This window comes from Phallusia mammillata, chromosome 4 (assembly GCF_965637545.1).
Source record: "Phallusia mammillata chromosome 4, kaPhaMamm4.hap1.1, whole genome shotgun sequence".
Taxonomy (NCBI): Eukaryota; Metazoa; Chordata; class Ascidiacea; order Phlebobranchia; family Ascidiidae; genus Phallusia; species Phallusia mammillata.
Genome location: NC_137255.1, coordinates 11,506,020 through 11,533,867, shown reverse-complemented (window position 1 = coordinate 11,533,867; position 27,848 = coordinate 11,506,020). Strand labels below are relative to the sequence as shown.

At 38.3% G+C, this 27,848-nt stretch overlaps 3 protein-coding genes and 2 pseudogenes across 7 annotated transcripts in view; 1 reads left to right on the top strand and 4 right to left on the bottom strand.

The window, feature by feature from the left end:
- Positions 1-148: 148 nt before the first annotated feature.
- Positions 149-1,589, bottom strand: LOC145222839 (uncharacterized; annotated as a pseudogene).
- A 182-nt stretch (positions 1,590-1,771) lies between these two features.
- Positions 1,772-3,742, bottom strand: LOC145223457 (uncharacterized). The gene is made up of 3 exons (XM_080089878.1): positions 3,586-3,742; positions 2,804-3,451; positions 1,772-2,493 (listed from the first exon to the last, which is right to left on the bottom strand). The coding sequence occupies exons 1-3, from the start codon at positions 3,740-3,742 to the stop codon at positions 1,772-1,774; spliced, it is 1,527 nt and encodes a 508-aa protein (XP_079946004.1).
- An 11,887-nt stretch (positions 3,743-15,629) lies between these two features.
- On the top strand, positions 15,630-24,618 carry LOC145222979 (L-proline trans-4-hydroxylase-like). Of its 4 annotated transcripts, none has more exons than XM_080089254.1 (6): positions 15,630-15,934; positions 16,097-21,047; positions 21,259-21,454; positions 21,557-21,648; positions 21,753-21,930; positions 23,616-24,043. In XM_080089254.1, the coding sequence occupies exons 2-6, from the start codon at positions 20,953-20,955 to the stop codon at positions 23,925-23,927; spliced, it is 873 nt and encodes a 290-aa protein (XP_079945380.1). In that variant the 5' UTR covers positions 15,630-15,934; positions 16,097-20,952; the 3' UTR covers positions 23,928-24,043. The 4 variants fall into 4 exon arrangements, with proteins under 4 accessions (XP_079945380.1, XP_079945379.1, XP_079945381.1 ...); XM_080089253.1 differs by having other exon boundaries at positions 15,630-15,973; XM_080089255.1 differs by having other exon boundaries at positions 15,630-17,258; positions 17,932-21,047.
- The window catches only part of LOC145223456 (integrin alpha-1-like), a 19,771-nt pseudogene continuing 16,479 nt past the window's right edge, over positions 24,557-27,848 (bottom strand). Inside the window, exons 22-30 of the transcript XR_013859478.1 lie at positions 26,844-26,948; positions 26,600-26,778; positions 26,422-26,527; positions 26,060-26,188; positions 25,779-25,886; positions 25,533-25,655; positions 25,395-25,478; positions 25,113-25,262; positions 24,557-25,053 (exon numbers count right to left, since the gene is read on the bottom strand). The product of XR_013859478.1 is annotated as an integrin alpha-1-like (transcript). The remainder of the gene's footprint in view (positions 25,054-25,112; positions 25,263-25,394; positions 25,479-25,532; positions 25,656-25,778; positions 25,887-26,059; positions 26,189-26,421; positions 26,528-26,599; positions 26,779-26,843; positions 26,949-27,848) is intronic.
- The window catches only part of LOC145222978 (trypsin-1-like), a 4,088-nt gene continuing 3,279 nt past the window's right edge, over positions 27,040-27,848 (bottom strand). Inside the window, exons 4-6 of the mRNA XM_080089252.1 lie at positions 27,607-27,840; positions 27,358-27,538; positions 27,040-27,301 (exon numbers count right to left, since the gene is read on the bottom strand). Coding sequence (XP_079945378.1) covers positions 27,119-27,301; positions 27,358-27,538; positions 27,607-27,840 — 598 coding nt within the window. The 3' untranslated portion in view covers positions 27,040-27,118. The remainder of the gene's footprint in view (positions 27,302-27,357; positions 27,539-27,606; positions 27,841-27,848) is intronic.

The window sequence follows — 27,848 nt, the reverse complement described above, 5'->3', positions numbered from 1 at the left end:
TTTCCTGTATTAGGGAGATATGATATTTTTTATCTCTAATGTACTTAAAGATTGATTTTCGTTTGGTTGGGTCACGGATTCCAGCAACGTTAAACGAAGCGACAGTGATAGACATTAGAAAAAAAAATCAGGAATTAAATACACAAACAGTCTAGCTCTTATATCCGTTCCACCCCTAGGTCCATGTCCCATTCATATTCGAACCCGCATGAGCATCTATATGGTTTGCTCGGTTCGATGCATTCAGCCGTTTTTTTCCCACAACTACAATGAATCAGTTTATATTTACACAGATAATTGGAGCACTCTTTGCTCAATGTGAGATGTGGGACAGGATTGATAGTTTTACACACACATGCAATAGAATACCTTTCGCACTGTATGCATTCGAATAGATTTCCCTCCGTGGTAAACTCCGGTTGAAACTGCTTGCAGCAGGGCATCCATCGCATGATCGATTGACATTTTGGACAGTTAATTGTCTTTTCCTTCATCGGTACCAATATAGATGTTTCTTCGTCGCAGCAAGCCTTTACAATACTGAAGTCATTCTTGCATTTGTAGCAATAGAAATGCGTTGAATCTGGGGCCAAGAAACTCTCGGTATGACATTCAGGACATATGAGTGAGATCGGTGTTTCGCATAAACTTTGCGACAACTTTGCGAGGCAAGATCTCGGGGCTTGTTCTAAATCTCTTTTTAAGATTGGTTTTCTGAGGGTTCGGGTTATTATCTTCAAACCTCGGGGAGAAATGCCCTGTGGTAGTTGGAGCTTCGATGTTGGTGTAGTTTTCGTGGTTGTTTTGTTTATCTTTCCCCGCCTGTAATCCAACGCATGGGAAGGTCTTATCAGGATCGGCCTCCACGCGCTCGAGTGGCGCAGGTGAGCTGGTCCTGATAAGGTTTGACCCAGTTCCATTCGTCTCCCTTCCGTGATTTCTTCTCTGTGCATTAGTTTTGTTTTGCAGTTGTGGGTAATCATTTTTCCGTTTAGGACAATTGACTTGTTTGTGTCCTGCCTCACCACAGTATTTACACGTAAATTGTTGTCCATGATAGGTTACGTAGAACTCGTAGCCATGAACTGTGATATAGCTCGGGATTGGGTTTAGGCTACTGATATATCTGATTTATTCATGGATGCTATACGCATACCTGAAAGTAGTCCTTCCTTGTCCTTCCTGTGGGTCATTTTTCTAACTTCTCCATACCGTTGACACAGTGCCTCAGCAATTACTTCATTATTAAAGGGAATAGGAACCCATCCAATACCAACATTGATAATGTCACTTTCGAAAAGTCGAATACTTTTTATATATTCTACTTCAGCGAGCTTGTTTTGCAGTTCCAAGACGTGTCTAGTTGTGCAGGTCACATCGACCTGCGTTCCTTTCATTTCCGCAATTCCCAGAACTTTTTTGATTGGAAAATCTATCTCCTTTAATAATTTCCATAAATCCTCACGTTTAAGCATTCTATCCGCTTTGAAACTTAAACAGTTTGGCCTTCTTAGCGCACTCCCCGCGCTCTTCACCGTCGCTTGTGCATAACTCTCACTCGCCTTCTCCATTTAGATGCGCACTCTACGAGTGTCTGACTTAGAATCGGCGTCGCGTCTCCGGCGACGTTCCAAAGAACCCAAACGGTTTAGCGCCATGTCCCGGTTGCACCGAAGCGGTTGTGCGTTCGGGCGCAATGGCAACGACCACTCATAATGACCTAGCTTGAATTGCACACTTGTTTTCATTTTAATCTAAGACGTACCGGTCTTCACGCGACATAGGCATCGCGTCGGGGTTGGTGTCTTGAAAGTCGGTCTTCCACATTCGCTCTAACTTCTCTTGCAGCGGCAACTTGAGTAAAGTTGACGGAAAACAAATCGCTTGACTCCTTAGAAACAGGTCCTGCCAATGCCCATCCAAGTGGAACTCTAAACGCAATAGGTAGCTTCGGTTTTCCCTTTCGTACCTCTTGCACGAGAAAGGCCTCTGGAACGTCCATCCCGATGAGCAACAAAGCTTCACTGCAATCTACCTGTGGGAAAGACAGGTCTCTGATATGTGAAAGTGTATCCGATTCCGCGTTTCTTGGAAACTTGTTGGTAGTGATAGGCAGATAATCAACAGCAAACACCTCGGGAAGTTCCACAGTTGTGGAGCCATCGAGCGAGGCGACGCATAAATTAACTCTTTTGCCCTTGCGCCCGCGACTGTCCCCGTTGACCGTTTTAAGCGTCACGTTGCTAGGTTCACCTCGCAGCCCAAGCTTGTCCGTCAGTTTCTTGTCGCACAAGGTAATGCCCGAGCCAGTATCTGAAAGAGCGTACGTATCAACAGCCCTACCGTTAGCACCGACTTTGACCGCAACCATCATCAAGTTGAAGCTCTGTCTATCAGAGGAAGCATGACATTCCTTTCCAATCGCCGACACAACCGAACAAACTGTCCGTTCCGGCGCAGGTCCTTTGACAGGAGACTCGTCCTCTCTCTTCTCTGGCGGATCCAACAAGGTGTGATGGGCTTCATTGCAGTCCCTCACGGTACACGCTTTGGGGCTGTTGCACTTAGTGGCAAAGTGCCCAAATCTGAAACAGTTATCACAGAGTCTACGGCGCCGGGTGACGCGCAGACGATCACGATAAGATCGGGATTTAAAATCCTCGCACTTAGCAAGCCCGTGGTTTCCCGAGCAGCACTGGCACAACGGGGTAGGGGAAAATGGGACGTCCGGCACGAACCTTAGGCGTAGATTATTGTTCGCTTACAACGACATGACTGGAAGCCTTTACGTGACTACTTTTACCTTTCGCCTTCTTAGCTTCGTTGCGATGCTCATCAAGCATGCGGCTGAACAACGAATTTGCAATCCGATCCTCAGTTTCCACGAAGTCCACAAGATGCTCAAACAAAGGTTCACGGCCAGTATCCCTGAGTATTTTCTCAACACGCTGTTTCCAAGCCTCTTGCATCTTGAACGGTAGACGATTCACAACAGCAATCAACGTAGGGTAATTATTCATCTCGGAATGCTCGTCAATGTCTGAAAGTGTAAGTAAACAATCGCGCAGCGACTGCACAAACTCGCTTAAACCAGCAGCATCGTTCGGTCGCAATTCTGGACCGTTGACAACACACCTTACACATGCATGAGCGATTATTTGTGACTTGCCAAAGTGGTCGTACAACAACTGTCTCGCTTGTTGGAACCCGTTTTCCTTTAGTCTTAAGCAGTGTTCAATCAATTTACGGGCCTTGCCATCACAATGCTGCGCCAAACATGACAATTTGGCACCGTCGTCATCGACCTTGTCGTCGATACGAGAATCGAAATTGCGAACAAACTTCCAATAATCCATTGGATTGCCGTCAAAAACGAGAACTTTAGGCTTCGGTCTGCTTATGTGCTTTACAAGTGATGCAATCTCATTGTCATGCGCGCCAGTTGGCTTGACTGAATCATATGTACAAATATTATTAACAATTGGGTTTGTTGCTGTGAAAGAACCTCTTTCGTCAAACGAAGATTTAATTTTAGGCGCATTTTGCGACAGGAATACGGGCGGAGCAATACAGTCAACCACATACCGTGGTCCGGAGGACTTCGCTGCGACGTGACAGGTGGTGACGTGAACAGAACGCGACGACGTTCCTCGAGAGGCTTCTCCTGAGGAGGCGTGGTCGTTTCACCAGAACCTTCCTTCACTGTCACGTACTCCGTATTTCCTGTCCCAAACCTTCTCATTAGTAATATAATGTTGCTGTGGTGCGTCGGCTTTTACGGGTGGAGCGGCGTGTCAGATGTTTACGGGTGGAGCAGCGGCGTATTATATCTTAAAGGAATGGAGTGTATTTGGGTACGCAAACTCCACAGGCACTAAGTTGGTGGAGCGTATTAAAAGATTTGATACGCAAACTCCACATGCACTAAGTTGTATCTCCCTTCCTGCTTTAACTTCAGGGTCTTGTAAAATAATTTTGTCCGCGCTACTTTTTTTATTAGCGGGAGTCAGGTGAAGAAGTTATGGAATTTCTTTATCCCTTTACCTGTGTTGTAGCAGGTCCCACCAGTTGTGGCAAAACTTTCTCACTTTCAGTACGGCCGGCATTAAAGCAAACATGCTTTTTGACGCGGGCTTTTGTTGATTGTTTTAATTATTGCGCATAATTACATTGACATGTGTGCTGCAAGGCATCAACAGCGTCAATAAACAATTTGGTGGTGTTTACCTGGACGTAGTGGTGGTGGAAATTTTACCTGGATATTGTGGTGGTGTTTTTTTCACAATGAAATGGGTAGAGTTGAGCGGAATTGTTTATTTCATACGTCGGTCTCGGGTTTTACGCATTTCAGCAGTGATGGTGCAAGTATATCTTTGTTGATTTGCTTGTAACAATGGGAAAGTTTGGCGACTCGTTAGGTTACATGCGTTGGTGGTGTTTTGAAATCTTGTCAATAACAGTCTTTGACAGATAAGCTGATAAAGTAGCAGCTTTTTGCCGTGGTGAAAACCTACCAAACACAGTCTCTGGGGGAAAGCTTAGTAGCAGCTTAGTAGAGAAGAGTTTCTCGGTGTTGGTGGTGAACTATGACTATAATTCAAAATTAAATAGGTGCGGTTGTGCGACGCGAATAGAGTTGAAACGAGAAGCGTTGAAGAGCGCCGTTAACCTTGAAGCGAAAAAAGGACACATGAACAAGCGCGGTTATCTGCAAAGGAAACGGTAAATACAAAACACAAGCTTTGTAGCCTACTCCGACAAAAATTACTTATTTTTACTTATTTTCAGTTACCTTTTAAAAGACATCTTTAAACACAAACCTTCTAAAATTGACCAATAAAATAAATTTTTAAAGATATAACATCTTCTACAAACTGCTATAAAAGTAAACAAAGAATGAAACAATGGTTTCAAAACACCAATCCTCTGAAATAATAACGACAAACTATAAAATCTCTTCCTAAAAAATAATAGTAATTACTGCCACCTTTCAGAAAAAATACACGATGGAAGTGCTTTGAATTTGTTGGTTTAAAATCAGGTCATTAAACATGTCCTTATTTTAAGCAGCCCTTTATAAAAAAAACTGACTTAAATAGAATTTTCTTCCCACCGCCAAACCAAATTAGCCTTAACTTTATTTTCTAAGAAATAGCATATCTTAAAAACAACTAAAGGGAAAAGTTTAAACAAAGCTACCGTCTGTAGAAGCTCTGTAAACACTTTTATTTTAAGCAGTGGCGGCTTGTGCCTAAAATTTCTGGGGGTGCTGCTCCAATTTTTAGCCTTTATTGGACAAATATAAGTTGCCAATATATAGAAAAGCCACATTTCTAGTTTTCTAGTCATTGTTTGTGTAGAAAAACAAGTAATACAAATCTTAATTAGCAACTCGATTGTGACGTAATGTTTGTTACGCAATAATGTACACGAGTGTAAACAGCAGACGGTATCATTGGGGAATTTTGTTTACTTGCACAGCGACGGACCAAACTCAATAACATGCAGTAATAATGTTGCACAAAAACACACGTGACACAGACTCAAACAAAGCGGTTGTAAATACGGTAAAACACAACAACAGTATAAAGAAAAAAATTATTGATAAATGAGTCGAAAAAGGTCGAAGTATTTCAATTGGACAACATTTAAGTAAAACTGGTTATAACAATGACTACTAACTAACACACTTGCTATTCAGTCATTAATATGGTCATGTATCATTTAAGTAACTTATAGCCACAGTCAGCATTTTCAACATATTCCATTACACGTCACAGATTATAATTGCCCAGTGGCGGCTCGTGCCTAAAATTTGTGGGGGTGCTGCTCAAAATTTTAGCCTTTATTGAACATATATAAGTTGGCAATATATAGAAAACCTACATTTATAGTTTTCTAGCCATTGTTTTGTGTAGAAAAACAAGTAATACAAATCTTAATTAGAAACTCCATTGTGACGTAATTTTTGTTACGCAATAATGTACACGAGTGTAAATAGCAGACGGCATCATTTGTGTATTTTGTTTACTTGCACAGCGACGGCTAAACTGTTTAGGCTAAACACCATAACATGCAGTAATAATGTGGAACAAAAACACACGTGACAGAGACTCGAAACTAAGCGGTTGTAAATACGGTAAAACACAACAAGAATATAGAAAAAAAAGTAAGGATTCGAAAAAGGTATTTCAGTTCGACAACATTTAAAAAAATGGTCATATTTCATTTAAGTTACCTTATGGTCACAGTCAGCGTTTTCAACATATTATATGACCTTCACAGATTATAATTGTCACACAAAAAACTAGCCATACAGCTGTTTACTGGTATCATAACTGACATATTTAACAACCACTTTACATTTGTGTCAGAACTTGTTTATTTTAACATCTTTTTTTGAATTTTTGTGTACAGACTATTATTTGTCTTTCAGATTTTTAACTGCTATAATTGCTGCTTTATTTGCTGGCAAATAGCTTATAATTGCTTTTTAAGTGCAAAACTCCTTGAAGCTTTAAAATTTACAACACCCTCACTTAAATTTAAAACATATTATTAAACCTTGTGCTTCCTTTTTACAACCAAAATGAATCATAAAGTTATAGTTTGGGCATGATAATTGATAGCTTCTTCCTTGATTCCAAATGACAACTGAGAAACTGTTTTTCTATTTAGTAGTACTAGCACTGCAGGTGCAAGTCTTTTGGAAATAATGGTGTTCCTAACAAAGGTTTGCATCCAAACTGTTTTGCCTTTGAAAGACTCATGGAAACAGCAAAAAGGATTTTTCATCCTAGTAATTTCACTTGTCAAAACATCATCTAGATTATTTTCAAAGTAATCATGAACATCAGATCTACAGAAACATTTTCATTTCAGTAACTAGTATTTCTTTGTCAACAATAGGATGTGCTTGGTGGTCACTACTATCTTGTCTGTAGAATGTTCATTCTTAAGACACACTTCCTGTGAAGCAATTTAGCAGCTACTGTTTAGACAAACAGTGCATGTCCATTATATCAATACTCATCTTTTTCATCATGTCCACGTAAGGGAGTTTCAAAGTTTCCACAGAACAAAATGCAGTCTATTATTTTGGACAAAATTTCACGATTTTTTTCCACTTTTTTGTTGTGTTCAATAATTGAAAGTCTATATACGCCTCACTAAGTTTTTCCTTAATATTTACAGTTCCCAAAAGTGAAAGTGAAACATCATTGTCCACATGCTTCTTTGACTTCTCATGTTTTTCTGCTTTCTCACCTATTTTGGCTACATTTGTAAAACCATCTTTTGTCCAGCATTTTTCATCACCTCCAAACAGCAAAAATGGAAAACTGAACAGGGCATTTTTAACTTCACAACCACGAAGCCATCTTTTTCTTTCTATACCATTCAGAATTAAAACTGCGTATATATTTCTTGTTGTGGCTCATTCCTGGATGACAAAGTTGAATATCGGGCGTTGGACGCCCTTTTTTCTTTATACTTACCTTTTCAGCACTTGATAACTGCGAAATCTTAAGTTGCTGAAGCTCACTTACAGTCACCGAATTAGAATCTTGAAAAGCCATGATTAACCTTTCAATCAAAAACTGTAAAAATGATTAAAAAAGACTGTCGTACTGTACTCATTGTCGAACCTGATGGTACACGTGATTTGCTTTGGCACACAACAAACGCGGAACAGACAACTACTTCCGGGTGCCCAGGTCACACGCTACGTGATTGGTGGAGCTGCGCGAGCCGCAGCACCCTGGCTCCTATTTCGCCCAGCATGTAGCTTTTCAAAGTGCGCATGCGCAGAACCGCAAAACGTCATGAAACGTCACGAAACGTCAGAAAACTGGAGCTGCAGTTCCAGCATAGATATACATTAGTGTTTCCAAAAAAAATTAATTTTTTTTTAATGAAAAAAAAGGTGATTACGGCGGAAATTATGCTTATTATATATTGATAAGGAATAAAAAAATAAAAATAATGAAAGTTATTTGTAATATTATGGTAGGTTTATTAAGTAAAAATATCTAGGGGGTGCTGCAGCTCCGCAGCACCCTAGCACGAGTCGCCCCTGTAAATTACCACACACAAAAATAGCCATAAAGCTTTTTATTTGTATCATAATTGACAAATTCAACAACCACAATACATTTGTGTCAGAACTTGTTTATTAAACATATTTTCTTAATTTTGTGTACAACTATTAATTGTTTGTAAGTTTCTTAACTGCTAAACTTGCTGCTTTGTTTGGTGGCAAATAGCTTATAATTCCTTTTTTGAAGTACAAAACTCTGTAAGCTTTGAAAATTACAACACTCTCACTTAAACTTAAAACATATTATTAAACCTTGTGCTTTCATTTTACAACCAAAATGAATCATAAAGCTATAGTTTAAGCAAAATAATTGATAGCTTCTTCCTTGATTTCCAAATGACAACCAAGAAACTGTTTCTTTTTATTTAGTGCTATCACTGCAAGTGCAAGTCTTTTTGGAAATAATGGTGTTCCTTAGAAAAGTTTGCATCCTTTTCAGTGTTGACATCCTTTTCAAGAACCGTTTTGCCTTTGAGAGACTCATGGAAATTGCTGGCTAACTGGCTTTTCCTTTAAAAGTTTCAGTAACTTTTCTAACAACAGGATATGTTTGGTGGTCACTACTATCTCCCCTGTAGTATGTTCTTTCTTAAGAAACATTTCCTGTGAAGCAATTTAGCAGCTACTGTTTAAAGAAACATAACATGTCCATTATATCAATACACAAGATTGCACTTGGTTGCAAATACTGTCCATGGTGTGTTAAGAAACCAAAACTTGAAATTGTCATCACTAAGGCATTTCAAAATTACTGTTGCTTGTGTTGTCATCACTAAGGTATTTCAAAATTCCTGTTGCTTGTGCAATTGTTTGTTCTGCATTCAATATTGCCTGAATTTCAGTGAGGCATTTAACTTCACAGTGTGAGTAGTTCTTGTGGTTGCTTATTCCTGCATGACATATTTGGAATAGTAGATGTTTTATCCCAGTTTTCTTAACTTTTTATTCAGGTTTTTATTATAAATGTTAATCGTGACTTTTCAAAGTGTTAGATGACCTTTCTCTTTTTCAAGGTGGTAGATGCACTTTCCAATTCAATGATAACTGCAAAAACTAAAGCCCACTTACAGTCATCTTAAAAATTCACGACTAACCTTCAAACAAATAAATTAAAACACGGCAAAAAATGTTTAACTGTCGAACTTAGAATATAGCAAACGGGTTTGGTTTTGGAGCACAATATAGACCCGGAACAGACAACACAACTATACAGCGGCCGGTTCACACGCTGCGTGATTGGTGGAGCTGCGCGAGCCGCAGCACCCTATCGCCTATTTCGCCCGGCATGTAGCTTTTCCAAGTGCGCATGCGCACAAGTGCAAAACGTCATGAAACGTCACGATTCGTCATGAAACTGGAGCTGCAGTTCCACCATAGATAACATATTAATGCCATAATTTTTTTTACAAAAATGAAAAAAATGCCGATCAAGGCGGAAATTATACTTGGGAATGAAAAATAAGTATCATGAAAGTTATCTGTATTGTTGTGGTAGGAATATTAGGTGAAAATATCTAGGGGGTGCTGCAGCTCCGCAGCACCCTAGCACGAGCCGCCCCTGATTTTAAGTTACCTTTTAAAAATATCTGTAAACGCCCAACCTTCTACAAGTGAGCAATAAAATCTTTTTCGAAGAAATAGCATCTTCTACATTGTACCCAAAACAGACAATGGTTTCAAAACACAAATTAGCTCATATAATAATACCAAACTCTAAAATTTCTTCCTAAGAAAAACTATTTTCTACAACCTTTTCGGAAACATTAGGTGCTCTGAAATTATTGGCTTAAAATCAGGTCATTAATAAAGTCCTTACATTAAGCAGCGACTTAAATAGAGCTTTCGTTTAAACGCCGAACTAACAACATTCTTTCAAAATCCCCAATCTCACGAAAATAAAACATAAAATCCTTATCTAAGAAAGAGCATTTTATACAAATTACTCAGACATAAAAAAACGTTTTGGTGACTGGTGCTTTAAAATAAATTCTTACCGAACTTCGAAATTAAAAATCTCATTATTTTATAAAGAAGCTGGATAAGAAACATTAAAATGGCCGTTTTTCGATAGCCCACTACAAGAACTGGGTAAAGTTTTATGTTTCCAAACAGCACTATAAAAGCATTGTCTATACATCCTCTGCAAAACGTTCAAGCCCATTACGCAGGGGTAAACTGGTAACTTGTTTTGACTTGTTTTTGTGCTGCTAAGTAGAAACTAGTAGCCAATGATTTGGTTCTCACAAAGACTGCCATACCATACATTTGCTTTTTGTCTGGTTGACCTTATCTAAGAAAAATGGACTTGCTGGTTTTTATGGACAGGTGTGGGAAAAACAACTGCTTTGTTTGTCCAAAAATTATCAACCAAAAGTCGTAACAAGTTTAAAAAGCTCTTCTGGCAAATGTGATTTTATTCCGACGTTTCGACGTCCTATACAGGTCGTCTTCATCAGGGTAAATAACACTGAATGCGACTAGTACAGTGCACGATAAACAAAGAAAAAAAGAATAGAACGCAAGCACGTCACAACGCAACGAAAACACCGCGCGATAACAAATGATTGGCCCTCTAATCTGTGAGCAGGTGCCTGTAGCACGCTGAAAGCATCACGTCTGTTTTGATGTTCATTGTGTTGCCCCGTTGGTGAATATTCCATGACTCAAGAAATAGTCTTTTCCTGTAGTCAGGCTCCCGGGCCACAACAGATGCCGCATTGAAATCAAAAGTCGTAACATCACTTTATAACTGTGCAAAAATTTGTCGTTAACACAAAAAAAATCAATCAATTACCGACAAGACATATACTACCAGTTACCAATAAAAGGACCCGACAGGGGTTAGGATTTTGCTGCCCTGTGCTTAGTATACCTTAAGAAAAAAAACCTTGTTCTTGCGAAAACAACTCAACTTTGCTGAGATGAATGTGAATCAAACATAGTTATTCGGTTCCACAAGCAAGCAAATCCATTTTTCGCACCGACATATAACCGAAATAGGTACCGTGCATATTTTAGTGTCCTTCAATGCACCACACATAAACTAAAACAACCTTAATGTCCTTTTGCGCGATAAACATCTTGCTTTGTGAAAAAAAGCTTTTCTTCGCTTGTCGTTCATGTCAAAGCTTTTCTTCCCACTGTTTGGGAGTGACACGCCATTAGCGCGCTTGCGTGGCTGTTACACTAAAGAAATGCAAGGGAGGGGTCTGTGCCAATCAGCCATCGATATTCGATTGTCACGATTAAGTCGGTGTAACTGTAGCTGATATATTGAAGTTTTACCAATTGAAATCGCCCTTTGATTTTAAATCCTATTTTGGTCAATAAAAACCTTTCGCCCAATGCGGCGAAAACCACAATGAATGCTGAACATATTCCGTTGAGTGTATCTCTCTGCTGTATAACCTGCATCCTTCTCCAAAGTGTTGGTCATAACGGGAGATCCTATTTTATTAAATTGTTTTATTTCTGCTCTTTACCAAATTGCAGAATCCTCTGTCATTATGCATGAACGCTTTTGCGATGTAATCGAAAGCCTTTGGCAACACGCCAACAAGAGGAGTGTTGAAGAGACATCGCAAAGCACCCCGCTTCATTGCTCCAATACCTGTTCGTTATCCACTCTTTCGCAGCAATGTGGATAATTTGAAAATATGGTCACATGCAAAACACAAAAATTTCGTTTTCGTGTAAGTTATTTTAGACTAATCTCCCGTTAAATGTTTGGTGGTACTGAGCTGCAATTAAAATATACTATTGGACACTATCAAGGACCAAATTCAAATATCGCAATGCTCAGCTTTAGGAAGTTCAGAACGAACAGGTACAGAACATAACCGTTGCTGCGTGTCGTTGTACAAAGTTTCTGAAAGAAAGACGACATGGGGAATCCCCCCCTTTTTTCTCTCCCTCAAAGAGTGAGAGCTTTTCTACCTCTCGGAGGGAGAGAATTGGAGATTAAATAAAAAGTGAAAGAAAATAAAGAGCGAAAGGGCACTCTCTGTAAATTCGGCTATTCCACGATTGAGGTCAATTTTTGAATTTGTCTTGAGTAGTTTTCAGTTGTTTCAGTTCCACTTCGCACTTTGGCAACCAACCTTTACAGAGTCTTGCGTTTACGATTTTATCCATTTAGTCCCGAAAGTTTAATTGGCTGGCCTATACCTAAGCTCCAGGAAAAACTATAAGATAACAAACAAAGTAGTAATTTGGTCTTGAACAAGGCGTTTTAGGTCTGTTTGACATTAGGTCAAGTCCAGCAACTGGCAACTTGACTAGTTAATTTTTTTCAACTAAAACGCTGACACAAAAGAAAAAGTCAGGCCTAAATCCAGTCCGTATTTTGCAGAAACCCAAGCGCGAACCGGCTGGAAAATCCCGACCCGACTAACAACTCTGATTAATCAAGCTCTCTCAGGGATTATAGGTCGTGTAGACGTTGGATACCCTGACATAGGTAAGCTTCGGGTGCGAATACGGTTTAGCATTTAAACTTTAGCACGATCCCTTTCGCTGCAACGTCTATTGTCATCAATTTGATGCGATCGGTAATAATAACACGACGAAGGTGGCCTTGTACACAATCTCCACTCTGCAGTATCCGTACTTCTCGGGTTTTAGATAAACTAGTTTTAGGTATGCTTTAGCTAAGACATACGCGTATTTAGGAAAAACAACAAACGCAAGCTTACACAGATCTTCAGTTTGCAAAAATGACACCGGAGCGAATTTAACCGACACACTTCCATTCGGCTTTGGGTGTTGAGCGTAATGCGTTTGCGACAAATTTGATAAAAGACTTCCGTTCTTTTAGTTATTTTTGTCTTCCGGTCTCACAAGAAAGACTCGAGAGTTGCACGTTTGGTTGTTGAGTCATTTTTTGTTTGTTTTGCCTACTTTATGTTTGTCGACGTGGATTTTGTAAGCTTCAATTGTACACAAAAAAAAAGAATATGTGGGTTTGGGCTACGTGAACAACGGAAGCGGGTTGCTTATGCAACGAATTTTGTCATACCAAGTACAAAACTTAATTGAAAACATAACTGCCAGAGAACTTGTTTCTAAAGAATACATGATGCAGACCGTTCAACAATCACTGGTGACATGATCAGTGCGGGATGTGAATCAAGCTATTATTTATACGCAAGTTCTCTGGGAGATATGATTTTGATTAAATTACTCTTCAATATCGTGTATAGTGTTTTTTCACACAAAAATTCTTTCAACAAAAATAAATTGACAACCAACCTTACCTTCAAAAAAAGCAACGCGGCAAACAAAGATTCAAGTTGCAAGGAGGTGTAACAGGGAAACATATCTCAAACTCAAACTTAGAAACGAACAATCGCTAAGATTTAACCGTATATGCGAACGCTGACATGTTGCGATTTGAGTGAGTTCAGTGGCCGACGGATTGTAAAACAAGCAACTAAACGAACATAAGATCTACCTGAAACTTTCTAAAATATAAACATAAAACATCACATATTTTCTTTGCTATACTGTCCAGAACACTTTCTTCCACCCGCTAGTTAAATTTCGGGAAATCTTATGTGATATTAGATCTTCAAATAACAACAGAGGTGATTGTTTGCGCACGATTTTATTATGGTTTTAGTTTTGTCTTTGACTAAAAAACTACGAAGTAATCTAATAAAAGTAAACGCAATTCATCCAGCATGTTGTTGTGGAAATACTTTTGCGAGAAATGAACAATCTTGAAGGTGTTAACTACAAGTTTTGTTTCGCTAAGTTTTGTTTGTTTTCGCTGTATGTAGTTTCATAAACATTTTAGTTAGGACCGCGAGTGCTCGAGAAAATTGCGAAGAAACCGTTCTGACAAAAAATAAAAGTGTTTAGGTACCACTGCAGTAAACGAACTGTGAAAGGCAGTCATAAGGAGAAGACGCGTTTCATTCAGTGTAGATCAGGGGTTCCCAACCTTTTTACGATCTCGTACCACTTGGACGCTCTGTACTGCCACGCGTACCACTTCTTGCAGAACAACTAGTTTGATCGAATCATATTTCATTCAGAAGAAGAATATTGGTCTACTAAAATAACACTAAAGCTGTCCACCAATTGGTCGATAGAAAACCAGATAAACAAAATATAAAGTTGTGAATTCCGTTTTTTGTGAAAAAATAGAAGCTACTCGCGTACCACCTAGGGTTGGTTCGGATATCAATAATTTCCACTATCCGGAAAACGGATATATACGGATATTTTGAATTTGACTATCCGGTTAACCGGATAATAACAAGTCCATTACAACGTCATCAAATTGTGGCACAGATTTTGTTTTAGTGTTTACAATTGTCCAACATATGTCAAGTTTGCCCCTTTACTGCTTAAGCAGTGTAGTTCTGAAAAAGAACGATACATCAGTTGTTTTACATTTTGTCCCACAGTCAGTTCTGAGCGAAAATAGGCTCCAAACATTGCTATTACAGTATAATTTTTTTTTCGAATCTCACAATTTATCCTTCTGATCGAATCACTTTAAAATGGATGCATTTTCTATTTTATTAGTTTGACTTCAATTCTCTCGTGAATTTTAGCATCAGTAGGGACAACAAAGTGAAATATATGTACAACAAAATGAATATTCGGTATAATTAAGACAAACATAAAGTACTCTGTTGCACCTATCACTGCACATTATAACTGCGTTTTTTCTAAAATTGTGTTAAAATGCATCAAACGCGTACGCGGCGCTAATCTTTTGTTATCCAGTTAACCGTCACAAAAATATCCGGATATCGGATAGCAAAAAACCCTTCGGTTAATCGGTTAACCGGTTATCCGTTATCCGGATAATTCAACCCTAGTACCACCTGAAAAACCTTCGCGTACCACCAACCTCTGGTGTAGATAGATCAGTCATGCACTTTCAAAAAAAAACCAACGCCTTTTCGGTCGAACAGTTGAAGCCCTGCGAAAACGCGGGGTATGAGATATTGCGCGCAAAGCGGTTTTGATGCGCAGATGATTATATCCTTTATCACAACAACGTGAATTTTCCCCTTCAATTTTCCCAAAAAACAGGTATCAACCACCGTTTGGTCATGTTGATGTCTTACTTGTCACCGCTAACCCTGAGCAAAGGCAAAACCGCATAATACTTGACAATGTCGCATTGGAGCAATGAAGCGGGGTGCTTTGCGATGTCTCTTCAACACTCCTCTTGTTGGCGTGTTGCCAAAAGCTTTCGATTACATCGCAAAAGCGTTCATGCATAATGACAGAGGATTCTGCAATTTGGTAAAGAGCAGAAATAAAACAATTTAATAAAATAGGATCTCCCGTTATGACCAACACTTTGGAGAAGGATGCAGGTTATACAGCAGAGAGATACACTCAACGGAATATGTTCAGCATTCATTGTGGGTTTCGCCGCATTGGGCGAAAGGTTTTTATTGACCAAAATAGGATTTAAAATCAAAGGGCGATTTCAATTGGTAAAACTTCAATATATCAGCTACAGTTACACCGACTTAATCGTGACAATCGAATACCGATGGCTGATTGGCACAGACCCCTCCCTTGCATTTCTTCAGTGTAACAGCCACGCAAGCGCGCTAATGGCGTGTCACTCCCAAACAGTGGGAAGAAAAGCTTTGACATGAACGACAAGCGAAGAAAAGCTTTTTTTCACAAAGCAAGATGTTTATCGCGCAAAAGGACATTAAGGTTGTTTTAGTTTATGTGTGGTGCATTGAAGGACACTAAAATATGCACGGTACCTATTTCGGTTATATGTCGGTGCGAAAAATGGATTTGCTTGCTTGTGGAACCGAATAACTATGTTTGATTCACATTCATCTCAGCAAAGTTGAGTTGTTTTCGCAAGAACAAGTTTTTTTTCTTAAGGTATACTAAGCACAGGGCAGCAAAATCCTAACCCCTGTCGGGTCCTTTTATTGGTAACTGGTAGTATATGTCTTGTCGGTAATTGATTGATTTTTTTTGTGTTAACGACAAATTTTTGCACAGTTATAAAGTGATGTTACGACTTTTGATTTCAATGCGGCATCTATTGTGGCCCGGGAGCCTGACTACAGGAGAAGACTATTTCTTGAGTCATGGAATATTCACCAACGGGGCAACACAATGAACATCAAAACAGACGTGATGCTTTCAGCGTGCTACAGGCACCTGCTTACAGATTAGAGGGCCAATCATTTGTTATCGCGCGGTGTTTTCGTTGCGTTGTGACGTGCTTGCGTTCTATTCTCTTTTTCTTTGTTTATCGTGCAATGTACTAGTCGCATTCAGTGTTATTTACCCTGATGAAGACGACCTGTATAGGACGTCGAAACGTCGGAATAAAATCACATTTGCCAGAAGAGCTTTTTAAACTTGTTACGACTTTTGGTTGATAATTTTTGGACAAACAAAGCGGTTGTTTTTCCCACACCTGTCCATAAAAACTAGCAAATTCATTTTTCTTAGATAAGGTCAACCAGACAAAAAGCAAATGTATGGTATGGCAGTCTTTGTGAGAACCAAATCATTGGCTACTAGTTTCTACTTAGCAGCACAAAAACAAGTCAAAACAAGTTACCAGTTTACCCCTGCGTAATGGGCTTGAACGTTTTGCAGAGGATGTATAGACAATGCTTTTATGGTGCTGTTTGGAAACATAAAACTTTACCCAGTTCTTGTAGTGGGCTATCGAAAAACGGCCATTTTAATGTTTCTTATCCAGCTTGTTTATAAAATAATGAGATTTTTAATTTCGAAGTTCGGTAAGAATTTATTTTAAAGCACCAGTCACCAAAACGTTTTTTTATGTCTGAGTAATTTGTATAAAACGCTCTTTCTTAGATAAGGATTTTATGTTTTATTTTCGTGAGATTGGGGATTTTGAAAGTATGTTGTTAGTTCGGCGTTTAAACGAAAGGACTTTATTAATGACCTGATTTTAAGCAAATAATTTCAGAGCACCTAATGTGTATTTTGTATTTTTTCCGAAAAGGTTATAGAAAATAGTTTTTCTTAGGAAGAAATTTTAGAGTTTGGTATTATTATATGAGCTGATTTGTGTTTTGAAACCATTGTCTGTTTTGGGTACAATGTAGAAGATGCTATTTCTTCGAAAAAGATTTTATTGCTCACTTGTAGAAGGTTCGGCGTTTACAGATATTTTTAAAAGGTAACTTAAAATAAAAGTGTTTACAGAGCTTCTACAGACGGTGCTTATTCACACCTTCTTTTTCGCTTCAAGGCTAACGGCGCTTTTTAATAGAAGAAATTTTTATGTTTTGTTATTGTGAGGTTGTTTTTTAAAGGCATATTGTAGCTTTGTTTAAATTTTTCCCTTTAGTTGTTTTTAAGATATGCTATTTCTTAGAAAATAAAGTTTAGGCTAATTTGGTTTGGCGGTGGGAAGAAAATTCTATTTAAGTCAGTTTTTTTTATAAAGGGCTGCTTAAAATAAGGACATGTTTAATGACCTGATTTTAAACCAACAAATTCAAAGCACTTCCATCGTGTATTTTTTCTGAAAGGTGGCAGTAATTACTATTATTTTTTAGGAAGAGATTTTATAGTTTGTCGTTATTATTTCAGAGGATTGGTGTTTTGAAACCATTGTTTCATTCTTTGTTTACTTTTATAGCAGTTTGTAGAAGATGTTATATCTTTAAAAATTTATTTTATTGGTCAATTTTAGAAGGTTTGTGTTTAAAGATGTCTTTTAAAAGGTAACTGAAAATAAGTAAAAATAAGTAATTTTTGTCGGAGTAGGCTACAAAGCTTGTGTTTTGTATTTACCGTTTCCTTTGCAGATAACCGCGCTTGTTCATGTGTCCTTTTTTTGCTTCAAGGTTAACGGCGCTCTTCAACGCTTCTCGTTTCAACTCTATTCGCGTCGCACAACCGCACCTATTTAATTTTGAATTATAGTCATAGTTCACCACCAACACCGAGAAACTCTTCTCTACTAAGCTGCTACTAAGCTTTCCCCCAGAGACTGTGTTTGGTAGGTTTTCACCACGGCAAAAAGCTGCTACTTTATCAGCTTATCTGTCAAAGACTGTTATTGACAAGATTTCAAAACACCACCAACGCATGTAACCTAACGAGCCGCATTGTTACAAGCAAATCAACAAGGATATACTTGCACCATCACTGCTGAAATGCGTAAAACCCGAGACCGACGTATGAAATAAACAATTCCGCTCAACTCTACCCATTTCATTGTGAAAAAAACACCACCACAATATCCAGGTAAAATTTCCACCACCACTACGTCCAGGTAAACACCACCAAATTGTTTATTGACGCTGTTGATGCCTTGCAGCACACATGTCAATGTAATTATGCGCAATAATTAAAACAATCAACAAAAGCCCGCGTCAAAAAGTATGTTTGCGTTAATGCCGGCCGTACTGAAAGTGAGAAAGTTTTGCCACAACTGGTGGGACCTGCTACAACACAGGTAAAGGGATAAAGAAATTCCATAACTTCTTCACCTGACTCCTGCTAATAAAAAAAGTAGCGCGGACAAAATTATTTTACAAGACCCTGAAGTTAAAGCAGGAAGGGAGATACAACTTAGTGCATGTGAAGTTTGCGTACCAAATCGTTTAATACGCTCCACCAACTTAGTGCCTGTGGAGTTTGCGTACCCAAATACACTCCATTCCTTTAAGATATAATACGCCGCTGCTCCACCCGTAAACATCTGACACGCCGCTCCACCCGTAAAAGCCGACGCACCCCAGCAACATTATATTACTACTCTTCTCCTCGACCTCTGCGGCTTGTAGCTGGTGCTGCAGTTCTAGCATCTCTAAGTCGTCCTTTTGGCGCTGATCTTCCTGGGCGCGTCGCCTTTTTATTTCTTCCTGTTGTCTGGCCAACTCCTGCTTCTGCGCAGTCTGTTGAATAGCAAGACGCGCGAGCTGTTTCGTTACTTTAACTCTAGTTCTACTGTTAGTCGAAGAACTATAGCGCCTACTTCGTCCGCAGAACGAGTCGTTGTCCCTTGGACTCTTATCACCGCTTCCACCTGGACTAGCTATGTTAACAGGTAAAGCACTGCTAGATGGAGAATTTACTTCGCGAACCCAGTGAGAGACTCGGACATCGAATTCGGCCTTGTTTTTCCGCATGCTTGCTAGTTCGTCGGCAAGATCGGGATGTGCCTCGTAGGCAGCAACAGCATCAACAAAAAGATGTTCAAGCGCAATCAAAACCGTCTCGGGCACCTGCTTGTTGCGGTGGTCCTTAATCAGACACTCGGCGACTAGGTATTGTTCACTTAGGCGTCGACGACAATCAGCGACCGCTTCAGGAGTTGTAACGTTTGATTGGCTCATCTTTGAACCGCTTAAATATTTAACAAACGGTTAAACTTGTCTTCAACACACAGTTGAAGCTTTCTTTCAACTGTAAACTACTGTTCAGCGAACAGTTAAAACTTGATTTCAACCGTAATGTTCTGTTCAACGAACAGTTGAAACTTTCATGTATCGTCCCGTGAACGCACCCCGGTTACAGCGCGGAACGTCACAAGAGGGGGGATTGAAACGCGATTCCTAAAGGTCTCCAACACGCAGTCCACACAGATAGGGTGTTTTGTAGATCTTATATTCAAACACTTTCAATGAATAATGAAAAGGACGGTGGGAGGCGATAGAAACGATAGGAAACAGTTTCAACTGTTATGGAAACCGGAAGAAAATATATAACATGGGCAATTCCAGAAATCATTGTCAAACACCAAGCTATATGTAGAGCGACAGTGTGGAAAAGTCACGCTTCACGTGAATATCGTACAAGAACGCAATAATCGTCAACACGACAATAATCAGCTTTTATAAAACAACCCACGCAGCACCGTGCTCCACGGAAGTCAGCAACGAAAAGAACTAAACCACGTTGCGTTATCACACAAAACTGACAGTCGATTATTACGTTACACAACGCAATAGATTACAAGGTATAGAGCTACTAACACTGAGCATAGGCTTTGGGCCGGTCTGAGAACTTCTGGTATGTGGAGCAACGGAGCATAGGCGTTTATGGTGCTGTTACAGCAATTTGGGTTTATGGTAAGAATAATTGCCGAGTCAGCACCATAAACGCCTATGCTCTGTTGCGCCACCTACCAGAAGTTCTCAGACCGGCCTAAAGCCTATGCTCAGTGTTAGTACCTCTACCTTACAACACAAGTTGTAGTGAGGAAAAGCGGAAATCTATAGAAATGAACAATTACTGGCAAACAAGATGTAACAAGGGGTATAGGGAGAGGAACTATAGGCTTAAAAGTTTTTGGCTGTTCTTGCGTTTGTCATGGTGTTAATGTAGTTTGTCGTGTTGATACCACAATGTAAACATTTTTAGCGCGCTCATTAAAACAAGAAAAGCAAACTTTACTTGAATAGATATTTTATTTAGGTCATAGCCTACCCTTGTCAGAAAAAGGATGTTTGGTTTTATTCTTTTGTGAGTTTATTCAAATCCAAATAAACTATTTTTTGTCACTTTTTATACCAATGTATTATTACAGCTTTTTGTTACCTAACAACAAAAAAGTCATTTAGGTTTATTAAGCAACGATTAGGCCTAAAGGTTGCGTTTTCTGACTCGATAACGAATGCTAAGCATATCGCAGTAAGGTATTAAGGGTATATTGTACACAACGAATAAGTAAAACATTTACACGAACTGTTTCCGTTTGTTTGAACGAAACCGTTTTAATCATTAATTTTTAAAGCGGCGCGCACATCACGTAGGCTACGCTGTAGCTGCGTGTAAGTTATAGCCTGGTTACAACACTTTACCCGTTTTGTTTTGGGTGTAGTTTTGTTGAGAATACTGCTTGAGCAGCAAAATAGACTATGAATGACAGTTACAATGTTAACAATATTTCAAGAGTCCCTGTTTTGGACGACATGAAATCTAACTTTTGGAAAAATGGGTTCGTAATTATTCGGTAAGTAGGCCTACTTGTATTTTATCGATTGCAGGCTAAATGTCTATACTTGCTTCCATGATAACCATTAAATGGAGGGAATGTATGCTATATAACGCTAAACGTTTGACAAAGAAAATGCTAAGCGCAAAAACATACTGCATTTCAATACATGTCCTACTGCATGTGTGAATTCAATTTTTTGAAAAGGCCAATGAACCATTCTGTACAGAAATCTTTTGTCGCAACCAGAAGTGGAAAAGTTAAAAAATAACTTGGAAGATCCTGAGTCGGCAATCATGCGTCACAGTTACAGTCAAGATGATGGTAATGGGAGAAATGTGAAAATGGTTCTTTGGAATCACCCTGGTAGCGATTTGACAGGAATGATTAATAGATGCCAAAAAATTGTTCACACTTGCAGTTATGTAAGTACAAACACGCAAGAGCACGGTTCGTTGCGGAAACGCTTCGTTTGTCTATTGCAAAAATGTAAGACGAAACTTTTGTTTAACTCCTGTTGTTGATAGTTGATGGGAGGTGAGGTATATCACTATCACACCAAACTTGTGATGAAAGATGCCAAAACAGGAGGAGCTTTTCAGTGGCACCAAGATTATGGGTACAATAACCTTAATTGTACCATGCAATACTTTGCGAAAATAAATTAATGCAAGTTTAGCTTATTTTTATTGTTTAAAACATCATGCATTTCCAATGGCACAGATATTGGTATCGAAATGGTGTACTTTTCCCTGATCTAATTTCTGTTCAAATTGCCATTGATGACATGGACTTAGAAAATGGATGTTTGCAAATTCTCCCAAGTTCACACAAACTGGGTCGAATTGATCACATCAGGATTGGAGAACAAGTAACTGCTGACCCGGAACGAATTACAGAAGTTAGTTCACGCTTTTGTTAAATTTTGTCAGGAGGATTGGTTTACTACGAGCTCGTGCGGAGCGAGCAACGCGAATCCCATTTCACGCTTCTTTCGTTGGTTTGCTTCTCTTCTTGGTTCCGTAATGAGCAACAGAAACGGCCCTTCGCGCGAAAAGTTTGTCCTCAATAGGCTATGTAAAAATGATCATTCCTGAATCAATGAATGCAGTCTGCGCAGAAAGGTTTTTACACAATGAAAAAGGTGCAATGGTAACTTACATCAGATTTGAAATTTTTGAAAAAATATATAAAATTGGAAATGGCATAGTATTATTAAAAACGAAATAGAAAAACTTTTTGTAACCAATTTTAAATAACAAGCAATAAAGAAAAAACATTGCACAACAAACATTTCAGGGAGAAACAAGCTTACATTTGGCAATAATTTTGTAGGCCTATTATGTATGGGACCTTTAATCCTCAATTAGATGGCTTAAGCTAAGCTAGCAACACTCCAATAGGTGAGTATTTTGAGAGGAAATAAGGTTATCTTTTTCAAACATGCAGAACCTAACATTAATTTGTGTTAAAAATAAATTATAGACTTATAACAGTTTCATTTTGTTTGGAGTAGCCTACAGTTCTTTAACAATAACGTACAAGAAACCATACTGCAACCCCAGAGAGTATTTGTTTTTGCAAATTTACTACTAAACAAAATTGAATTCCATTTTTATCAAATTTGGAATGTATGTTTGTCCACAATAAAATCATTCGAATGTTTGAGGATTGTGATGTGACAGCTCGATTTCCACAGAGTCCATTCCATCGCTAAAGTCAGCTGTACAGTGTAGAATTTGGTATTTAATCTTAACAGTAACATTAGCTCAGGATCCAATTTACTTATATTTGTTAAAAAAAATATTCATATGATCAAATGTATTGTGTACTAGTGTTTGCTTTTGCAAGCATGCAACAGTTAAATATGCGTATTGGCCAAAAACACAAGCCATTTTAAAGCCAACTCCATAAATGAATTACAACTTCCATTCTTTAAACATATTGGTAGTGCAACGCTACTGATACGATTTTTCGATACGTTTGCGCTGGGTGTGAACTTATTTTCGCGCCGTTTTAGTGAGAAAAGAAGTGACGTTGAAGGGTCCCTTATAGTTATAGCTGTGGTGTCGCTGATTTCTAGGTTGTATTGAAATTAATAACTTTTGTGATGATTTAATATAAAATAGCAAACTTTTTTATTGGGATCAGTCCTGGTTAAAGTCAAACGAAAGTGTTTGTAAAACTGTAATTTATAGATCGGATAGTTTTTTTCTCTCAAGGCTCGAACCTGCCTGACTCGGGTGCGCCGCGAATTTTTTTATTCAAAGCAAGCATTCCCTGGTGTAAAAGAACTGGATGATGAAACTCAAGCAAGCGTGGCAATAGGCTATTTAAGCTCCATGGTCATAAATAGCAATCTCACCCACCGTAATACAATTGTAAATTAACTTTCTTTTTACAATGCACCGCATATTTGAAAAGTCTTTAAACTACTGACATAGCCCCACACCACTGATAATGGCATTAGGATTTGCTGAAAAGTCTGTTCAATGTAATCCTTGTTTTGAAAAGTTTCTTTTGTCGTTGGGTATTATTCGTCCTTTCGAAATTGAAACGAGCGTACCTTTACAAACACACTTTTAGATCAAAAAGGTCCTGACACAAATGCCAGTGCAACTAACCTCAGGAGATGCCTTGCTTTTCCATTCCAATCTGTTACACCGAAGCGACCAAAACCAAAGCGAGAGGCGACGATGGGCCATGATTTCCTGTTATAACCGAGCCAACAACAATCCTGTCAAGCCACATCACCATTCTCAGTACACTCCTATTCAAGTGGTGAGTCCTATTATAGCCCAACCTTCAATTTGCATTTTTGTTGCGCATTATAGCAATTCTAATAAGACCACGAAGGATTTTCTTCAATATGTGGCATTCGTTTTTTGTCCAATATAGGTGGTTTCAGTTGCAAGAAATTGTTTTTCTTCCTATATATATACATAGGTACCCGACTCCGCAATTTGTGGATGCAATAACCTGGACAACGTTCAAGGCAAGTGGTTTATAAATCCGAATCAAAGTCATCCAGAATATCTACCACCTAAATCTACATAACTTTTGACACTGTGTGCATAGGGCTGCTATCAAACAAATAATTATTTAAATTATTTTTTTTAATTATTTGAAAATTTACGCTTTCAAATAATCAAATTTGTTTTCCTATGAAAGCTTAGTACAAACGTCGATGGAAAAAAATTATAATTTGATTATTTAAAAACCTTTGTTTGATAGCAGCCCTAGTGTGCAAGTTTATGAAAATGATTAATAACTTATCATCTTAACTTGCTTTTGAATGACCTAATAGGCGCAATAACAAATTTTATTTTCTGTTTTATAGTTTTTGCTGTCGTTATTACTATGGTTTTAAATCGCATTATTCTAATTATTAATTTAAAGCAGGCTTTTGGGATTGCCGCAAGTCAAGCCGCCACATATGTTTGATTTCTTTCCTTTTTTCTTGTGTTTTAGCAAACGGTGTTAGCCCACGTAAACGATTTTTTTTAAATAAATCTACTGCAACAAACTGACGGCATTAATTATGCATGTATTTAAAACATCTCAATTAAAACCGATTTTCATGACTGTGCATGGGTCGTTGAGCAGTGTCATTATCATATGGACTTTCTTGTACCATCGGAGTTTAAAAGCATTTCACGGGGATAAAACAAGTGTATGAAACGTGTTCTTTATCCACAAATTGAAAAAGTGTTTAAAATTATTTTACCATTAAGACTATGTGAGAAGATATGTGCGTAAATGATGTCACATTGAGTCAAAGGAGAAATGAAGTAGACCCATCAACAGGAATTTGCATTTCTAGTAACAATCAAAAATACTGCTGTAAATCCGCACAGTTTTTTTTTTCGAGCATACCATTTGGAGAATATAACTAAAGGTAATTCACAGTGAAAATGACACGAAATGTATTTTAACTGGTTAATGGGGCTGAGATTTCTTTCCATTCAGCTTCCTCCTCCGCTGCTCGTTTTTTATCCGCATATTTGCTTTTAAAAAATCCGCGCTGTTATATAAAAAAATAAATTTAAGATTTACGACTTACTAAATAGAAAAAAAGCTTACTTTTCGCAATATCAAAATCAGAATAATAAACAACAGAATTCCAACAGCAGCACTTGTTAAGTACACCCAAAGGGGCAGAGAAATGTTGATGGAAGTTTCACTTGGATTGTAATCACCCGAAAATTTATTGGGGACAATCTTTGTTTCCACCTGCACCACAGTTGACAACAAACAACATCGAGTCCTCACGCATTTGTCAAGTTAGCAAAAGAGTGATTAATGCTTATCAGACTGAAAGTATTTCAACAATTAGCCTATACTCACTAGCAACAAACAACTTACAACACTCGTTCCAGTTTGCAACAAAGAAATGGAAACGCTTTCATTTGCCGCAACACCTAGTTTGGAAAATGCAGAGAACGGCGTCTAAACAGAACATCGTAAAAACCAATCTCTTATGCTTTACAATTTGCTACTTACGGAAAGCATCAATAAAGTGCTGGGATAAGCAAAAGATTTTATCACGAGAGAAAGTTCTCTGCCAGAAAGAAACCTTTTTGCATGACAAGTCAATATTGTGTACTGTACAGTTGTTTTAGAAGCCTAAGAAGGATATTGAACAATTTAATTTATAGGCTAGGCTACTATATCAGGTACGCAACCGAAATGAAAAATTTCGCAATACTTTGTACAACAAATAAGGTGAAAACACTTTTAATTTGTTACCATAAACGGCCGTGTTGGTTGAAGAAAAACTGGTTCAGATCGGTTGGAATATGTTGATTCTGTTAAACCATATTGATCAATTCCATAATTATCGCACCAACAATCAGCCTGAAAGTGCAGTGACGGTTACGCAGCGTAGTGGACAAGGTTTTCTGAATTACAGTTGTAATCACTCGATTATTCTATGAAGCATGCAAGCGAACCAAAAGCATTCAATAATTTAAATATTTTCCCAATATTAATTAAAAACTGTTTCTTGATAAAACTGAAAATCCACCAACCTTGGGGCTTTGACAAGAAATATCTTTAACATAAAGAGCATCATACTTTTTACCGTCAAATAGCAAGTGCGAAAACCAAGAAACGTTGATGGAAATGTAATTCAAATTGTTCCTTCCATCATTGAATATCTAAAAAGTTTGATGCATGTTTGCATTAGTTTGAATGATTTTTGGTCTCTGTGCAAACATAGGCTAAATTCCCTATGTTTTGAGTAAACATGTTTTACTGATTTTACAAGAAATATTCTACCATTTACATATTTAGAGGACCACTTCGTGGTAGTTATGTATTAACCTGTGATGGTAGTTTTTCCTACATCAAAGTTTTTCCTACATCAAAAGTTTGACTGGCTATAACTTACACGATAGGTATGACTAACGTTCGTGCCAAATTGAAGTAAATCGTCGACCGTCGCTGGTTTATAAGAAGTGTTCGCATTTAATAATGCTACATACGGATCCGATTGTCTAATGTAGAAACAAATCGAATTTTTGCATATTTAGTATGGAGAGTATTATTGAAATAAACGTAATTTCTACCCGTTAATGTGGACAATAGCCTCAAAATGCACAGACGGAATCAATAAAACTTCGTTGTTCAAGAGGTTACTGTCGTTGCTAACAGTGGTAACAGAAAAAAGAAATGAAACATTTTTCACGGTATATGGGTCCAACAAACTTGAAGCCCTAAATGTCAGTTCAGCAGTGCAACTTTGACCCTTTTATAAACAAAAATAAAATACGTTTGCCAGTAAAATAAACCAAAGAAGTTTACAAATTATACCACAGCAAGACTAAGGGGTAATATGATAAATTCCATTGAAGTGGAGTTATCAGAAAAAAATGGCGGCGTATCTCGATCCTCCTGTATGGTAGCGGCTTGATAAATCTAATTGAAAAGAATATAATCCGTTTATAGTTGGTAGATTATTTTACGGTTATCGATAATATTGCTCCCATTCCTTAAAAATAAACACAACTTTAAAGCAATAATCGGTTTATTTAAGAAACGTCATATAGTCACAACTGGAACAATAACAAAAACGTGGAAATAAATATTCAACGGTATTTTGATTCAATTCGTAGCATATGTGATAGCACCCACTGACCAAATTTGGAAAGATCAGTGTACACGCCAGGCATATTTGGTTCTCCACAACCTATGCCCCAACTAACCACACCTGTTAGATAGAAACGGTCAGTTGATTGATCATAGCATGTTAAAGGACCACCAGAGTCGCCCTACAAAATACAAAATGGTCGATTAAAAGAAACAGCGTGTTGTTGGTTTATGCTACCTGACACGCATCTTGACTTCCGTCATGAGTTCCAGCACAAATCATTTGTTCAGTCACCATTCCCATTAACCAGCTGTCACTATTGCACAAACCTCTGTCGATAATTTGAACATTTGCTTCCTGCAAAACCTGTGGCAATGAACCTCCTTCAGCTTTCGCTCCCCACCCAGATATTCTACACCTGAAGTATTATTGAACATTTATGAGCAAGCAGAGCATTCATTACTTCGTTGTTTTATCGTTTCCTACATTGTTTTATTTGCAGCGTTGTATGTTGAAGGTGGAAAGCAGATGGATCGAACATTGTTACTAAATTCCAAGTGACGTTCCAATCGAAGCAATGCCACGTCACTATCGTAGGTATCCGTGGTGAAATCCTCGTGAAATATTAAATCCGTAACTTTTAAAAATTGTTTCGCTGCAAACATCTGTCGTCTATCGTTTTCGCCCGCATACACAGACCAATTGGCTGCATGCGGAAAACTGTGATA

Coding starts and splice junctions, on each gene's coding strand:
- LOC145223457 (XM_080089878.1), bottom strand. CDS start 3,742: ATGAGAAGGTTTGGGACAGGAAATACGGAGTACGTGACAGTGAAGGAA. Junction 3,452..3,585: donor GCGAAGTCCTCCGGACCACG/GTATGTGGTTGA, acceptor CATATGATTCAG/TCAAGCCAACTGGCGCGCAT. Junction 2,494..2,803: donor CGAAGCTAAGAAGGCGAAAG/GTAAAAGTAGTC, acceptor TGGATCCGCCAG/AGAAGAGAGAGGACGAGTCT.
- LOC145222979 (XM_080089254.1), top strand. CDS start 20,953: ATGAATGACAGTTACAATGTTAACAATATTTCAAGAGTCCCTGTTTTG. Junction 21,048..21,258: donor AATGGGTTCGTAATTATTCG/GTAAGTAGGCCT, acceptor CATTCTGTACAG/AAATCTTTTGTCGCAACCAG. Junction 21,649..21,752: donor CAGTGGCACCAAGATTATGG/GTACAATAACCT, acceptor CCAATGGCACAG/ATATTGGTATCGAAATGGTG.